At 33.7% G+C, this 19,383-nt stretch overlaps 1 protein-coding gene across 1 annotated transcript; it reads left to right on the forward strand.

Annotated features, from left to right (window-relative positions):
- Positions 1-5,451: 5,451 nt before the first annotated feature.
- PLSCR4 (phospholipid scramblase 4) lies at positions 5,452-15,373 on the forward strand. Its single transcript, XM_012646097.1, has 6 exons — positions 5,452-5,692; positions 9,342-9,384; positions 10,391-10,617; positions 12,755-12,916; positions 14,276-14,434; positions 15,105-15,373. The coding sequence occupies exons 1-6, from the start codon at positions 5,510-5,512 to the stop codon at positions 15,150-15,152; spliced, it is 822 nt and encodes a 273-aa protein (XP_012501551.1). The 5' UTR covers positions 5,452-5,509; the 3' UTR covers positions 15,153-15,373.
- Positions 15,374-19,383: the final 4,010 nt, after the last annotated feature.

Raw genomic sequence — 19,383 nt, forward strand, 5'->3', positions numbered from 1 at the left:
TTTTAAATGACTACAGAGGCAAAAAGAAATCATAAGGGAAATTAGAAAATGCTTTGAAATGAATGAAAACAAAACACAATATACCAAAACTTATAAGATGTAGCTAAAGCAGCACATATAGGGACCTTTATAGCTGTACATGCCTACATTAAAAAATAAGAAAGATCTCCAATCAGTAATCCAACATTGCACCTTAAGAAAGAAAACTAAATCAAATAGTTAGAAATAATAAAGATGAAAGCAGAAGTAAATGAAATAGATAAAAAAGAACAATAGGCAAAAATCAACAAAATCAAAAGTTAGTCCTTTGAAAAGATCAACAAAATAAAGAAAACTTAAGTCAGAATGACCAAGAAAAGAAAAAGGACTCAAATAGTAAAATCAGGAATGAATGTAAGTCCATTTCTACCAACCTTATAGAAATTAAGAAGGATCTTAGGGAATAATACAATCAATTTTATGCCAACAAATTATGAAACCTAGATGAAATGGACAAATTTCTAGAAAGACAAAAATTAGTGAAATTGACTCAAGAAAAAATAGAAAACCTGAATAGACTTATATCATAAGTAAAGAGATGGAATTATTATTTTAAAAATTCCCCCAAATAAAGCCCAGGCTCAGATGGCTTCACTAAAGAATTCTACCAAATGCTTCATGAATATTTAAATACTAATCCTGTACAAACTCTTCCAAAAACTGGAAGAATAGTAAACTCTTCCCAGCTTATTTTATGAGGCCAGTATTACCCAATTTTCAAAGTCAGATAATCACAAGAAAACTACAGATAAATATCTTCAATAAATATAGATAAATCTATGCTCAACAGAATACTAGCAAATGAAATCCAGCAATATTAGAAAGGATTATACACCATGACAAAGTGGGATTTACCCCTAGGATGAAAGATTGGTTTATCATATCAAAAATCAATCAATGTCTATACCATAGTAATAGAATATAGGACAAAAACCACATGATTAGATCAACATATACAGGAAAAGCATTTGATAAAACCCAATATCTTTCATGATAAAAACACATAACAAACTAGAGATGAAATAGAACTTCCTCAGTCTGATAAAGAGCATCTGTGAATAACCTACAGCTAATATATTTAATAGTAAAGATTGAAAGCATTCATTCCCTCTAAGATCAAGGACAAGACAGCACATCTTCTCTTGCTACTTATGTTCCTCATTGTACTAGAAGTTCTAGCCAGGGTAATTAGGCAAGGAAAAGAAATATTAACAAAAGGCATCCAGATTGAAAGGAAGAAGCAAAACTATCTCTATATGCAGATTACATGATCTTATATACGTATAAAATCCTAAGAAATACACACACACACATACACACACAGCACACCAATAAGTGACTTCAGTGGCATGGTAGGATACAAGATCAATATATAAAAATCCAGTTGTTTTTCTACACACTATCAATGAACAATCTAAAAAAGAAAGCAAAGGTACAATTCCACATATAATGACAACAAAAATGATAAAACACTCAGGAATGAATTTAATAATGGAAGTATAAGATTTGCATATTGAAAAAAATTGTTGAAACAAATTAATTAAGACTTAAACAAATGGAAAGTATTTCAAAGATTTGAAAAGTAAATATTGTTAAATGGTAATACTCCTCAAATTGATTACAGATTCAACACAATTCTTACCAATTTTTTAGTAGGTTATATATACATGTGTATATATATATATATATATGTATATATAAAGAAATTGACAAGCTGATCCTCAAAAACATATGGAAATGTAAAGAACATAGAATAGCCCAAACAACCTTAAAAAAAAAATTGGAGAACTCACACAACCCAGTTTCCAAATTTACTGCAAAGCTACAGTAGTCAATACCATATAGTGAATACTAGCATAAGGATAGATCTGTGGGCCAGTGTGATACAATTCAGAGTCCTGAAATAAAACACCTGTAGCCAATTGATTTTCAACAGGAGTGACAAAATAATTGAGTGTGGAAAGAATAGTCTTTTCAACAAATGTGCTGATACGAATGAATGTCAACATACAAAAGAATGAATTTGGAACCTGTCACACACTAGATACAAAATGAACTCAAAATGGATCAAAGACCTACATGTAAAAGTGAAAGCTCTAAAACTTTTAGAAAATATAGGTGTAATTATTCATGACCTTGGATTAGGCAACAGTTTCTTAGATATGATACATAAAGCATGAGTAACCAAAGGAAAAAATAGATAAATTAGACCTCATAAAGATTTAAAATTTTGATGTGTCAAAAGACACTATCGAGAAAAAGAAAAGACAGCCTACAAAATCAGACAAAATATTTGCAAACCATTTGTCTGGCAAGGGATTTTATTTTGAATACATAAAGAACATTTACAAGGCAATAATAAAAAGACAAATTATCCAGTTTAAAAGTGGGCAAAGGATTTAGATAGCTATTTCTCCAAAGAGGATATACAAATGGCCAATAAGTGTATGAAAAGATACTCAACATCAGTAGTCATCAAGAAAATGCAAGTCAAAATCACAATAAGGTACCACCGCAGACAGACAATAACAAGTATTGGTGGAGGACATGGGAAAGTAGAACTCTTATACACAATAGATAGAATTATAAAACGGTGAAACCACGTTGGAAAACAATTTGACAGTTCCTCAAAAAGTTAAACATGGAGGTACTGAATACCTCAGCTAATTTCACTCCTACTTAGAGAATTGAAAAAATATATCCACACCAAAACTTGTATATGGATGATCACAGCAATATTATCTATAATAGCCAAGAGTGAAAACACTCCAAATATTTACCAGCTGATTAAAGGATAAATAAAATGTGATATAGCTACACAATAGGATATTATTCAGCCATAAAAAAGAATCAAGTACTTATTTGTGCAATAACATATAGGATCCTTGAAAATATGCTAAGTGAAAGAAACCAGACATAAAGGCTAAATACTGTGTGATTTCATTTATATGAAATCTCTAGATTAGGCAGTGATTTCCAGGGATCATGGGGAGGAAGGAATGGGAATGTCTACTAATGGATAGGTGTGTTTTTTGTGGTATGATGGAATTTCTGGATTTAGAGCGTGGTGATGGTTGTGCAACTTTGAGAATATACTAAAAAAAAAAAAAAAAACTATTGAATAGTATATTTTTAAAAAGAATCAGTGAAATAAGATGTTTTTCTTCCTATATTTTGCCATATAGATTCTTATTCCATAGATTAGAATGGGGCTCAGGAATTTGCAATTTTATTAAGAACTCCAGATTATTTTTAAGTACTTGATATGTTGAATCACGATTTAAGAAAAAATATTTTCAAACTATTTTTCTCTAAATTTGAAAGTAGTAAATTTAAACATCTACCTTTGAAATCTAGAAAATCTAGTTCCATTTTTTTCAAACTCCTTTCATGTCTAGCCACCAAAGCTTCAGCAGATTCTGCAAGTGTGGTCTTACCTAGGGTTCCTTACTAATGTGAGGTTTTATTTGATTTTAACTAAAGTAGATCTACAGTTGTCCCTCTGTATCTGTGGGCTGTGCATCCACGAATTCAGTTAACATGGATTGAAAATATTCAGGTAAAAATAATTAAAAACAATGAAAACAATGCATGTAAAAAACAATATGACAACTATTTACACAGAATTTTCTTTGTATTAGGTATTACAATTAAACTAGAGATGATTTAAGTATTTGGAAACCTGTGTATAGCTTATATGCAAATACTACACCATTTTTATGTAAGTGGCTTGAACGCTGGCATAGTTTGGTATCCATGGAGGTCCTGGGACTAATCGCCCATGAATGCTGAAGAACGATGGTATATTGACAAATTAATATGAAATATTTTGACTTACATAATTTATTCTTGTTTTCAACCACAAGACTTTCCACAGGACATTGTTTCTTAAAATCTCTGTTAGAAGAGGAAAACCTTTCTCTTTCTTAGTCTAACTTTCCTGGTAGTTCAGGGAAAAGTACTTGTGGGCTGCTTGTGGCTCTGCCACTGACAGGATTTCAGTTAGGGCTATAAAACCTTAGAAATAATTTAGAGTCCTTTGTATATCTCTTGGTAGACAACAAGGGCCCCGTTACTTTCAAATTTTAATTAATGAATTGTAAACACCTGGAAAATAAAAATGAAAATATTAAAGTACAAAATTATTCAAAAAATTCTAACTAGAGTTCATCTCTGTATCTCAGCAGCATAGGCATTCTCATATCTACTGCTGGAAATTCCTTCAATTTTAAAAATATCATTGTGAAATTCAAAGTTACCACTGCTTATCTTAAGAGACCTTGATAAAAAAGAAATCCTAAAGTCAAACATTAATTGTTGTATGCAAATGCATTATTATGGGTTCTATTCTTAAAACATTATAAAATATTATATCTATTTTAAAAAATCCAGATACCCTGACCGATGTATAATGACAAAGGCAAAACTCATAAGACCTCTGGAGGTGGAGTGGGGAGAAATAGTGGAGGGTTAAGTGCCATGGGCCGAATGTTTATATCCCCCGAAATTCATATATTAAAGCCCTAATCCTCAATGTATTGGTATTTGGAGGTGGGTCCTTTCAGGGGTAATTAGATGGAGAGAGTAGACCCTTATGATGGAATTGGTACCCTTATGAGAGGAGACATGAGAGAGATAATCTGTCTCTCCATTGTGTGAAGATACAGCCAGAAGATGGCTGTCTTCAAACCAAAAAGAGCGCTCTCACCATTCGACCACACAAGCATTTGATCTTGGACCGCTCAGAACTGTAAGAAAGACATGCTTGTGGATCTTTTTGTTTGTTTTGTTTTGTTTTGTTTCTTTAAGCCACTCTGTCTGTGATATTTTTTTATAGCAGTCCAAACTACTAAGACAACATGCTTAAGAAATTGAATCTAAGAGATGTCAGGATTGAGGACCAGTCTATGAACTTGATGATGGAGACATATAAAAGTGATTGAATCAAAGGCAGCTCAAAATAGTCATTAAAAGCACTTTTTTGATGTAAAACAGACATTACTGTCTTTGTAATAGTAAATAACAATAAATATGATAACAAAAATTTACAATAGTTATTATATGCTAGGCCTTGTACTAATCTCACTACAACATAATGAAGTAAGTATATTATCTTCAAAGAAGGAACTTAATGCATTGAGAGGCTAACATGTTACTTAATGTTTTAGACTTCATTTTTGTACCTCTGAACTGGCAATAATTATTTCAAAAGATTTAAGAGGATTAAATGAATTAAAATGTAAATAAATCCTCTTAATACATTGTTGGTACATAGTACACACTCAAAAAATGGAAAAACTTGTCATTTTCAGGTGGATATTATATGATCCATTTCATCTTAATATAAAAAGTCATGTTAACTTACAATATATTATAGTGTTAAGACTGTATAACACTTTCATTTGTTTTGAACCTAGGACCGACTGGACCAGCTGTCCCTCCACCTGCAGGTTACCCAGGAGGCTTGCCTATGGGATACTACAGTCCACAGCAGCCCAGTATCTTCCCCTTGGGCCCACCAACTGGTGGTACCCATACTGTCCAGTATCAGCCTGGCAAATATCCTGTGCCAAATCAGCAGGCTCCAATAACATGGATGCCAGGGCCACCTCCTGTGCCAAACTGCCCTCCTGGTCTGGAATACTTAGCTCAGGTACTCCATGCACATACAAATTATGTTCTTATGAAGTATGACCATGGAGACCTCAGAAGAGAAAACAGGCCAGACACAGTTAATAAAAGAGATGAATCAGTGATGAGAAATGCCTAGTTTGTGAAACTGTAAGAATGCTAATACTAATGTCAGAAGTTTGAAGGGGGAGCAAAGAGTATAGGGATGTTTTTAGCGGGGTGAATGTGGTTTTCATAAGGATTTGTGTTGAGTTTTAAGGCATTCAAGATGCTTTCTTGAAGGAAACTAGAGAAATAGGAATGGGAATAGAAAAAAAAAAAAAAACGCTCTCATAGATGCTAGTTGCATCATTTGCTTAGAAGTAAAGACTTAACATCAAGTAAACCAACATAAAAAAGAACAAAACACAACACAGCAGGGGAATTACCTTATCCTATTGAATACCTTATCCTATTGCTTTTTTTCCCCACCCATAATTTTCATTAGTCACTCTTACTACTCTCAAAACATACAATATAAATAAAAATCAGGGACTTACCAAGGATATGACCTCAGTCCAGGTTCCAGAAACCCCCTTCACATAACACAATGACTCTCTAATTTCCATCTATATAGGCATTCTGGAGCCACCAGGACATCCGGATTTTTTGAAAAATTAAAATTTCTGTTACTCCAGTCAACACACAAATGATAAAGTAGAAACATCGTATTGCTGACATGCAGAAAGTTTTAGTGGTCTGGATAGAAGAGCAAAACAGCCACAACATTTCCATAAAGCCAATCTTAATACAGAGCAAGGGCCTAACTTTCTTCAGTTCTATGAAGGCTGATAGAAGTGAGGAAGCTGCAGAAGAGAAGTTTAAAGCTAGCAGAGACTGGTTCATGAGTTGTAAGGAAAGATGTCTCCTCCTTAACATAAAAATGCAGCAAGTACTGATGTAGAAGTTGCAGCAAGTTATCCAGAAGACCTAGCTAAGATCATGATAAAGGTGGTTACACTAAACAGCAGATTTTCGATGTAGACAAAACAGACTTCTATTGGAAAAAGATGCCATCAAGGACTTTCACAGCTAAAGAGGAGCAATCAAGGCATGGCTTCAAAGAACAGGCTGACTCTCTTGTTAGTGGCTAACGTAGCTGATAAGTTTAAGTCGAAACCAATGCTCATTTGCCATTCCAAAAATTCCAGGACCCTACAAAATTATGCTAAATCTAATCTGTGATCTATAAATGGAACAACAAAGCTGAGATGACAGCACATCTGTTTGAAAGCATGGTTTGTTGAATACTTTAAGCCCCTACTGGTCAAAAAAAAAAAAAAATCCTTGCAAAATGTTATTACTTTTTGATAATGCACCTTGTTACTCGAGAATGCTGAGGGAGCTATATAAGGAGATTAATGTTGTCTTCATGCCCGCTAACACAATATCCATTCTTCAGCTCGTGGATCAAGGAGTAATTTCAGTTTTCAAGTCTTATTGTTTAAGGAATAGATTTTTTAAGGTTACAGCTGCCATAGATGGTGGTTTCTCTGATGAATCTGGGCAAAGAAAATTAACAAACTCCTGGAAAGGATTCACCCTCTGGATGCCAGTAAGAACATTCATGATTCATGGAAGGAGGTCAAAATATTAACATGAACAGGAGTTTGGAAGAAGTTGATTCCAGCCCTAATAAATGACTTTGAGGGATTCAAGACTTCCGTGGATAAAGATGTGTTGGCAATATCAAGAGAACTAGAATTAGAAGTGGGGCCTGAAGATGTGATTAAATTACTTCAATCTTAAGATAAAACTTCTAAGACATAAAGTGTAACTACAATGTTTGTACCCTCACAAAACCCTGGAATAATAAATAAATAAAAAAAAAAGATAAAACTTTTAACAGATGAGAAGTTGCTTCTTATGGATGAGCAAAGAAAGTGGTTTATTGAGATGGAATCTATTGGTGGAGATGCTATGAACACTGTTTAAATAACAAATAATTTAGAATATTATTAATACATGAATGTATTTGATAAAAGAAGCAGCAGGATTTAAGAGGATTGATTCCAATTTTAAAAGAAGTTCTATTAATACTATAGTAGGTAAAATGCTATCAAATAGAATCACATGCTACAGGGACTTCTTTGGTAGAAGGAAGAATCAATCAATGTCATAAGCTTGTTTTCTTATTTAAGAAATTGACACAGTCACCCCAGCCTTCAGCAACCATCACCCTGCTCAGCCAGCAGCCATCAATATCCATGCAAGACCCTCCACCACCAAAAGGATTATGACCAGCTGAAAGCTCAGATGATTGTCAGCATTTTTTAGCAATAAAGTATTTCTAATTAAGGTATTTTTTAGACATAATATTGCACACTTAACACACTACAGTATAGGGTAAACATAACTTTTATATTTAATCAGGAAGCAAAAAGTTTTTGTTACTCACTTTATTGCAATATTTGCTTTATTGCAGCAGTCTGGAACTGAACCTGCAATATCTCAGGAGTAGGCGTGCAGTGAATATTTTTACTTTTTAGTTCTATATGTTAATATTCTAGACTATTAAAAGGGACTATAAACCATTTTAGGAGAAATGTTTGATATTTTATAAGACATGTTTCAACCCCCTTACCTGATTGTGTTCCATACAGGAAAAGGTTTGATTATGTCCTTTCTATACCTTCCAGTTATTAATCACATCACAAAACATTTATGTTTAGTTATTTTTAGTTTTATTTATCACCACATTCATATTTTGTTTAATTAATGTATTCAACCAATATTTGGTGAAATATGTCATTTCAGGCATTGTTCTCAGCCCAGGGATTAGAGATGGTCTAATGGTCTAAATATTAATAATCTAAAATTATATGAATAAGGTCAGTGTATCCTCAAGAAGGCTTTTTCACTTCTGCTACCATGTTCTCACATATAACAGATGATGGGCCCATCAAACTGTTCATCTTTAGAGTGGTTCCTAAGTAAAGATAGAAGTTTCTCTAATGGTATCGCCAACCTCTCCTTTTATGTGTTACCACCTAAGTAATGTTTCCTCTCCCTTGCCCTAGTTCTATTGACATACTTCTGCCCTCATGGACCCTCCTCTTATTAAAGTGTGCACCTGGGGAAGACCCTGGTGTTAGTAGGACAGTCGGTGTGTTAACCTCTTTCAGAGGCACTTGTGAAATAATATAAAATTGGACACTGCATGTGAGATTCACCCTGGCCTCTTTGTTCTCCCTAAGTCACGGAGAGAATTTCCTTCTCTTTGGCTGGCCCAAATTAAATTGCTCTGAGCTTCCTAAGCACCTCCAATCTAAGGACGATATGTCAGAGAGATGGGCGAGTAGGGATCTAGGAACAATCTATGTAAGCACAGCTTCTTCTAAATGCTATTTCTATAGCAAGTAGATGTTTTTCTGATATATTGGGCAACTGCTTGTTAAAGTGGAACTGAAGGAAAGTGTTTTTCTTATGTGGACAGCTCTACTAATATCAGTATGATCAGATGCAGATAAGCTAACTTTCATTGATAAATTTTTTTGACTCTATTCACCTTCAAAAAGATATTTTTGTCTCAATTGATACGTTTGATATCTATCTCATCAGCTTCTTTTCTATGCTAGTTTAATTTAATTCTGTTATTCCTCTCTTCTAATTACTTTGTTCTATCCCAACAGTTGGACAACATACATGTTCTTCAGCATTTTGAGCCAATGGAAAGTATGTATAATTTTTGTTAATGTTCAACAGTATTTTAAACAGGTAGAAATTTGCATTATCTAATATCTACTTCATTCTTTATATTGATCATTTTCAGTGGTTCGAAGAGAAGAGAAAAACTATGGTCTATAAATTTTGCTTTCGAGAAAGTAATGAAGCAAATTATTTTGTATAATTTTATTTATCTATAAATCATATGATCAAAAGCTCTTGGACTTGAAAAAGGCGTTCATTTTATTTGGTCAACCCCCATCCTTTATCCCTTATTTCTGCTCCTTATCCATCTTTCATACATGAGTAAAAGAAGGAGCTAAGGTACTAAATGAGTTAGCTTGGAGCACCACTGTCAGCAAATCAGTGCCAGAGCTGGAAATAGAAGTTAAACCACATTCAAGTCATCAGTGCCAGAGCTGGAAATAGAATCTAAATCTGCTGAATTCTGGTTCAGTGCCCTCGCTTTGGAAGTAAGAAGAAAATATCACAGTCAAAATCATGCCTGTTCTCAGTTCGGTCTTTCAAGATTACTGACCCTCACTGTACTAGCTGTACACATTCATTTGGCGACAATAATAGGGCCTTTGACTTTTCTTGGTTTGTTTTCTTATTTGCAAATAGTAATGATCCTATAGTCATCTCAGCATATTTCATGAGCAGATTAATTAAAGGTCCAATGTATAATTTCATTTAATTGATTTTATAATTAAAGTTTTCTAAGTTCAGATACTCCAAGAATATTGTTTAAATTTTTGCTTTTGTGTGGAAAAATTTTAAAAATGAATTTACAATGAGCTTCTTATTAATAAAAAAAATGTTTTGCATTTCCAAAATTATTTAAATACTTATAAAGCACATGGATTTTTGGGAGTTCTAATCAATTGTATATATTTCCCTTGAAATTTTTAAAAGTTATTTTGCTTTAAGCCCCTAAGAAATACTAAACAAGGACTTCCTGAGGGCCATTTTGACTGGTTCTAATTTAAGACGACGTTCTTATTTTATTTTATAGCGATAACACATTTTGAAACTAACAATAGATATGACATTAAAAACAACTCAGACCAAATGGTTTACATCGTAACTGAAGACACAGATGACTTTACCAGGAATGCTTATCGGACACTAAGGCCCTTTGTCCTCCGCGTCACGGACTGTGTGGGCCGAGAAATCATGACAATGCAGAGACCCTTCAGATGCACCTGCTGTTGCTTCTGTTGCCCCTCAGCCAGGCAAGAGGTCAGAGAACGGAAGTTTAATCACTGTTTCTTTCTGATCCAACTCTTCACAGCATGATGTGCTCCTTTCAAAACTACATAGGAAAGATATTCCCTGGCCCTGCCAGTCAGAATGGAAGAAATTAGTGGGGAGGGAGGAAGCCAAATTGTCTTACCTAAGGAAAATCATAGAGGACTTTTCTTGTGAGCTCATATTCTTCACATGCTGGTTGGTGGGTCAAGCACAAAATAGGCTTGTTTAGGCAATGACCACTCTTCTATCAGTTTTGTCTACTGAATTAGAAATTTATGAGTTTGTCGGTAGTCACATACATTTATCTAAATGTACCTGCATATAATATCAGGTAATGCTAAATATAAACATATACTTTTAGATTTGGAAGGGACTTTAGATACCTTTATGTTAGTCATTCCAACCCACATCTTTCTACAGAATAAGAGTGGCTCAAAAAGATTAAGTGCCTGAGAAGGTGTCACGCTTGGCAGAAGACAGTGCTGGAACTAGACTGCAGATGTGCTGAGTTACAGTTTGGTTACTGTTTTATTGTCTGTGCAGTTCCAGGAAAGTTGTTTTCTACAGTAAAAGAAAAGCAGTTTTAGAGAGAGGTCAACCAGAGTTTGAATTCTAGATATGGTACCTACTAAATTTGGACAATTTACTTAACGTTTTTGAGCCTTAGTGTTCTTATTCATAAACTGGGTAGAATAATATCTCATAGGATTACTGGGATAATATATTATGTTAAATAACAGCATTTACTAAATGTCAATTTATTTACAACCCTCTCTGTGCCTTAATTTATTTACCTGTAAAACAGAGATATTACTAGTACCTATCTGATAAGATGATTGTTTCAAGGATAAAGCCAATTCCATAGCACAGTGCCTGGCAAATAGTACAGTACTCAAAAAATATTTGTTTGACTATCTATTGTTCTCAGATATCTTACTCTTTTGTCATTATTGTTTTTGAAATAACAGCCTCATATTTGAAGTGATTCTCCACCTCTTAGCCTCAATCCTTTTGTATATTGCAGGAATTTTTCTTCATATTTGTGATTGGGATTTTTAATCAAAGCCCATAAATATAGCCTTAGGAGAATATAGGAAGCCAGGATGGAGTAAAACAAATCAATATCGCAAACTTAGTCCAATTTATGAAACTTTTGTCCCATAACTTTATCTAGTTTTTTTTTTTTTTCGGATTTCTTCAGTTTTACCTGTATTCATTTGTGTGTGTGCGTGTATGTGTGTGCATTTAGTTTATGCAGTTTTATCATCTGTATAGAGCCCGATATCCACCACCATAATACAAATACCAAACCTTTCCATCATCATTCCCTTTTATTACCACACCCACTTACCTCCCTCCTCTTCATCACTAACCCCTGACAATCAGTAGTCTGTTCTCCATATGTATAATTTTGTCATTTCAAGAATGTTATATAAACAGAATCATATATGAAACTTTTCAGGATTAGCTTTTTTCACTCTGTGTAATTCCCTTGAGATTCATGCAAGTTATTCCATGTATCAGTAGTTCATTCTTTTTATGTGTGAGGAGTATACCATGGTATGAATTTTTTTAAGTAATTTATTTTTAGACAATTTTGATTTTTATCTCTGAGGCTTAAAATTATATGAGCTATCAGTTCTAGGAAGATATCAAATTTTGTGTTTGTATATAGGTGGGAATTTATATATATGAACAATAATATCTTGAATTGACCGTTCATGAAGCTGTGTAGTCCTGCCCCATGTCCTGTGTAAACCTTTCCCCAAATTCCTAGGAAAGTGCATGTGACACAGAGAAATAGTCAATAGAAGCTTCACTTTGGGCTTTTACCAAAAAATGTAATGGGCACCTTAGGGACACTGAGCTTGAACAACTGGCTATTTTATAACCGACTGTGATTAAGCCTGCCCTTTATCTCAAAAGAAATGTGGCCTTATACCTTGAGACTGCTCACTGAAATATAGTCCTAAGATAAATGGTTTGGGTAAAATGGGAGCTGTTCTCTCTTAGCAATAATTTCCTTAGTCCTTGAGTGAATACAAACACATCTACATGGTGTATCTTCACGTGTGTGCATACATGTGCATGTAGCATCCTAACTTCTGTCACCACTTACTTGCAGCTGGAGGTGCAGTGTCCTCCTGGTGTCACCCTTGGCTTTGTTGTGGAACACTGGAATTTGTGCAGGGCAGTTTACAGTATCCAAAATGAGAAGAAAGAAAATGTGTTGAGAGTGCGTGGGCCATGCTCAACCTATGGATGTGGTTCAGATTCTGTTTTTGAGGTGAACATATGTAAAAACAATGTTTCTGTTATTTTTTCTTACATGTACTAACAGACCTTGGAATGATTTGGTTTTAGACATTTTTTTCATGTAAATGAATAAGGCTGAGGAAAGAATTACTTAACCAGCTGGCATCAAAGGATTTTATAATTATTGTTAGTGGATTGCTTAATGTTTTCCAAAATGTGAGTTCCTTATTTATGATTTCAGTGCTTGATAAAAATAAAAAGAAGCCATTTAAAACATTAAACTGTCTGAGAGTAAATAGCCTGACTTAATTGAGTTATTAAATTCTTGGCTGTATTTAATTAACAGTTTTGTACAGAGATTTCCAGGACAGGAATATAGGTTCTATGTAATACAAGTGCCCAAAATATCGCAGAACATATAGAGCACTCCTAAGGTTATATAAATTGTGTCTGTGTGTGATAGAAATCTATCAGCATCCTCAAGAAATTGGATAACACTGATAACATGGATAACTTATAATAAGTTGTATTATAACATTTTCTCAAGAAAGAGAAAAATCCTTCTGTTTTGCCTTTATCTCAGTGGCTACAAAATGATTGTTTATCATCCTGTGAATCTGATAAAAGAAATGCCTAGAAATATTTCCTGGGCTTCTTAAAGAGTACTTTCCGAATGCCTTGCAATTTCAGCAAGAGTCATCATCTACTAAAATTGCTTATTTGAATGTTTCCTATGATACCCAATGAACTTTTCTTAGTTCTTATTTTATATCACTATATTATTAATCATCAACTATTTATTCAAAGACCAATATAGATAAGCCAAATTGCCAGGGCAAGCTGTGTGTGATCATTTCCATTGTCAAGTGACCATAGGTACAAGTTATTATTTGAATGTTTTCCCTGTGATAAGTGTCAGGGTCCCCCTTTTATTATAGAAAATGATGCTCTTTGGTATGTTAAGGAGACAGGGTAGATTTGGCCCACAAGATCTTGAGTGATGTGAAGTGCACTGTTCCATACCTCCCTGCTTTACTCATAGGTTTCCCTAGATTGGAAGTAACCTCCCAATCTCTAATTCCTACCCTTTGCTATATGGAGAAGAATGTAGTAATCAATTCAAATCATACCTCCTCTGACAAGGTCCCCTTATAACTCATTTGAAGATAAAGAAAGAGCAATCACCTGAGAATCATAAGATATTCCTCAGCTAAACTATCAACCAGTTGCAAAGGAACTTAACCCTTCTTGCCTGTAATTTTCTCATTGCAATTATGTAATTACCATATTCTTTTCCTACGTTCTCAGTGTAGACTGCTTCTAAGTAGAAGACTAAAACATGCACTCCAATACCTTTCAATCACATGAAGTCACATTCTTGTCATTATAGGTCAAATCCCTCGATGGTGTATCCAACATCGGCAGTATTATTAGGAAATGGAATGGTTTGGTATCAGCAATGGCAGATGCCGACCACTTTGACATTCACTTCCCATTGGACCTGGATGTGAAGATGAAAGGCATGATTTTTGGAGCTTGCTTCCTCATTGTAAGTCTTTTTTTGTAAATTTTTGAGTTATCCTAAGAGAGTTATTCTTTCTGATGAGAAGCAGTGTAGCGTAGCAGAAAGGGAATAATCTTTGAAACTAGGCCAACTTCTCTCTGAGCTACTTACTAGTTACATGTTTTACAAAATGTTTAACACTTGTAAGCCTCAGTTTCCTCATCTGTAAAATGAAAATGAAAATAAATTTTTCTGGGTTATAAATATTGACTATCATATGAGTAAAATGACCAGGAGAGTGCTTAGAAGATATTAGGCATCCAATGGGTGTCACTGCATCTATCATTCTCATTACTTAAAAAATGCTTGTCCTGTGATTTCCTAATGACATAACTCTAAACCTGATATCCTTTCCCATCTTTCTTCCTGCCTTTCTCTCATTGTATACCTTGGTGTTGTATCATCCTTAGATTGTCAAGTTTTTCCTCTTGTTAATGATGAAATTTAGTTAAGTGGTACCAAAAACAGAAAGCCAACAGCTTCAAGTTTGTAATTGCTGCTCTTCACATTAAATTGTCTTCGAAAGGATCTCATTAGATTTAGTTGTTTTTAACTGGAATGTGAGGTCCGCCTCATAAATTATAAAGGATAATATTGTATGGATTGCACCCAAATTTATATATAGCGATCAAAAACATTCTTTTTCCAATTTCAGGACTTCATGTATTTTGAAAGATCTCCACCACAACGTTCATCAAGATAGAGGGATGCAGCAAATCATCAATTACGGTTAATAAATAAAAATTAGAAAGTTAGTATAGGCTTACAGTCAATCCTCAATTATTTGCAAGTATATTTTCTGCTTTGCAGATTTTTTTATTGAGTGTTAACTTTGACAGGTAGGCTGAGAGTCTGAATGCAAGAAAGAATACAATCTAAACATGTGTTTCTGTTCACTTGGTAGACTAGGAATTCATCCTGAAAGCCTACAACTCCTACTTAAAATACTATAAACACTTAAAACACTATAAACATGAAATACAGGAAAATGAATCCCTGAGCTCTCACATTAATAGGTAGTAAGACGGTGGGTTCTTTAGAGCCATCTTTGTTGAGATGAAATAACATGTCATCTGTCTTTAACTCTCTCCAGTCTCCCTTCTCCATCATGTCCTTTTACTGAAGACAAGCTTGATTTGATGTGAAAAGAATGAAACTCTTCATCTTTAAAAACAAAAAGAAAAGCAGACGGAAACATTATGTTTTATTGTACAAGGAAAGTTTATTTGTGCACATGCATCAAAACCTCATTCTACAAAATTTATAAAAGGTTTACTGGGAAATTTGATTTTATTACAAAATAAAACATGTATTTTTTTTAATCTTAAGGTTTATATTTCCCATGCCTGGTCCCTGATTTACCGACATGGACAATCAGGAGCTGCCTATACATGAAGGCAGGGTCAGACTATCAGGAAAGGAGCTGCCCAGAGCCACAGCCAATGAAGATCTCTGAGCAAATTAGAGATACTAGTGTCCTTATAAGAAGCTTGCATTTAATACATTTATACTTAATACATTTACACTTAATACATTTACACATTTAACACATAACCTCTATTGGTCACAGATGCCTTACATATAAAATATGTATGAATGAATCTCTGAAGATTGTCTGTTGTACTTGTGTGTCTCATTTCATGTGATACAGAAGACATAATTGTTTTTTCTTTCAAGAAGATCCCTGGTAGTCACCATATTGTTCTAATGACAAGAATTGGAGTTATGTTTTTAAATTCTGAAATGTGACATTTTGTGTAGCAGTTTATAAAAGCAAAAGCCACAAATTCTGATGTGATTAATACTGCTTTGCTGCTTTTTATTTACATGATAAATAAATGTCTATCTACACAAAGTAACAAAATGCAGCAAATATGCTACTTCTCTGAGATCTAAAGCTTATCAGTAAACATTATGTAAGACCAAGAATAAAGTATCCATTGTACTTGTTCGTACTAATTAATTAAAAGCAGAGTGTATAAGTGAATACACTGTGATTAACTTGCCTCCATTGCACCTTAGCATCCTACCTGGACATGGACTGTGTTTTTTTGTGTGTATGTGTGTGTGTGTAAGATGTTTCTTACACTTACAATTTCTCTTTCTTTAAAAAATAATACTTGTACCATATTTTATAATACAATTTACATTATTATTTCTATATTTTATAGTGGCATTTCATTGTGTAAAATCAATCAGATTTAATAAGAAACAACACCCAGTATGTAGAATGGGATGTATTCTTCATCTGCTCTTTATTATATAAAGAAAGACTCAGTGTTCTTAGGTGGGGTTATTCTGAGATAAGAGCCTTAGTCCACAGTTCTTTTTGAAATGAAATGAAGGTGCTCCAATTTTAAATTATACTCATCTTTTCATAGTAAAGTTGTTTTACTCAGTTTCTTATAATGTTCATTTTTATATGCTGCTACTAGCTTTTTTCAAAAAAGTATAAAAGCTGCTTTCTAAAATATTAATTGCCTTACATTTGAAAATGCAATTGCAATCTTAAACATACATATGCATTTCCTATAATGATATGTAATATTTAATATAGAAAACCAAACAGTATTCACAAAGTTTATCTATATAAACTTTTTATTTTTACTTACCTAAATCTCTGTATTCCAAGATCTGCTGCATAATGGTCAATATACCCATGTACATATTCAGCATAAGATGTGACATTTAAAAATTTTGTTTAAAGTTTTGTGGTATTAACATGTCTCCTGTCTCCTACAGTTACAATTTCTCTTTCTTAAAAAAATAATATCATGTGCCATATTTTTATAATACAATTTACATTATAATTTCTCTATTTCTTACTGGCATTTCATTGTGCAAAATTGATTTTAAAAAGGTGTTATTCTCTGAATTTTGAGTTTTCATGCTTTCTTATATTGCTTGTGGCTTTTAAATAAATATGATATGGTTAATAGTAAAATATTGTTTAATTTTTTGACTTGTGATTGAGTCTTTGAATACTTTTTTTCTAAGGAATTTTGAAGTAATTTTTTATTAATTATTAGGTTTATTCAGGGCCCTTGCTTTCTTATATAAATTTAATACTATTAAAGTCATTTCAGTCATGTTGCTTAGTAGTAACTAGTTTTCTTATATAACCAAGTTATTTATCAATGCTTATTTATAATCCACTTTTAAAAGATGGATCTAAATTTCAAGTATAATTTTAGTGTCTATATATCACGCAGGAAAGCAGCTAGGATTTGTAACTCGCAGAGAAGGATGTATTTTAAAACAATTTTTCTAAGTGACCAGATTTCCAGAAATTATACACAAAAGCAGGTTACCGGATTCATTTACCGAGTTTTCCAACCAACTAGATGTTAAATTTAGTTCAAGTATACAATAAGCAGAGTGATTTCAGGGTACAGTATCTTGCCCCTATTGGGGCATCTGGCTACTTTTTAGTTTATTTTTCTTTTCTCCCAATGTTCAAGGTTTGACTTAATTTATATTCAAAGATACAAACTTGGGAAATGCAAGGTTCTGAATTTAATAAACTAATATCAAATTCAGCTGTTTGGCTACTGATAGCTAATGTTTAAAATAGATCTTTTTCCATAACTTTACAGAATGCATATCCCATTTGCCTCGAGGCCTCTTAAATTCTAAGTCTCAGAAAAGAAGAAGGTGGCATGATAGATTCCAATCGAAGCAGCATAATATGCTACTTGATAACACTTAGAATGGTTAATAATAGCACATGCTAGGCATTCACTCAGTATCTGCTAAATAAATGAAAATACAGTAGGTGCGTAGATTTTTTTTTTTTTTTTGTTTTTTTTTTTTTTTTGAGGCAGAGTCTCACTCTTTTGCCTGTGCTAGAGTGCCGTGGCATCAGACTAGCTCACAGAAACCTCAAACTCCTGGGCTCAAGCGATCCTTCTGCCTCAGCCTCCCGAGTAGCTGGGACTATAGGCATGAGCCACCATGCCTGGCTAATTTTTTCTATATAATTTTAGTTGTCCGATTAATTTCTCTCTATTTTTAGTAGAGATGGGGTCTCGCTCCTGCTCAGGCTGATCTGGAACTCCTGAGCTCAAACAATCCACCCACCTCAGCTTCCCAGAGTGCTAGGATTACAGGCGTGAGCCACCGCACCCGGCCAGATTTTTGAAATATTTATTATAGTAATCAGTAAAACTCTTTACCATCCTTTCCACTATTTCCTTCAATCAATACCCACTTTATTGAGCATCTACTAAATTCAAGCACTAAGATATTTCTGAATGCAAAGGGAAATACAAGATGAAAAATATATAATTAGTACTCCCTAGGGCTCACAGTTTAGTGGATAGGACAGACTTGTAAACAAAGAAATGCATCTTTGAGGACTATGATGAACACATGCTCACTGGATGTTGGTACATTCAATAGAGGCCATGTCATTAGCACCATCTCAGGTGCTCTATGATATATTTTTGTCCCGTTTAATCAGGTACCCAAAGCAGACTGGTTGTGTCATATGCCCAGGGAAACTTCATGGTACTGCTGGAGGTAAATAAGATGTACTTTGTAGCCATGCCTGCAAATTGAATGCATGATAAGCACAATTGAAAAGGTCAATTTAGCAAACTTAATCAAACAAAGAAGGAAATGATTGTTTATTACAGAAAACCATAAGTCCAGGACAATGTCTGGTACATCTAAGATGCTCAATGAATATTTGCAAAATGAATTAAAGAAAGTCCTAATATCTGTATGACACTGTGCTAGGTGTTCAAAGAGAGAATTGAACATGTAATAGTCTATCTCTCAGCAAAGACAAAGCAAGTAAATACATAATTGCAACACAAAGCTAGCTATTATTGCATAAAACACAGTTTTTGTTTAAAATATATATTACTGGATTCTCACAACTACATCATGAGGTAAATGTCAATTGCACCTTTCAGAGAAAGAACAAACTA

Source organism: Propithecus coquereli, unplaced genomic scaffold, assembly GCF_000956105.1.
Source record: "Propithecus coquereli isolate 6110/MARCELLA unplaced genomic scaffold, Pcoq_1.0 Scaffold240, whole genome shotgun sequence".
Lineage (NCBI taxonomy): Eukaryota > Metazoa > Chordata > Mammalia > Primates > Indriidae > Propithecus > Propithecus coquereli.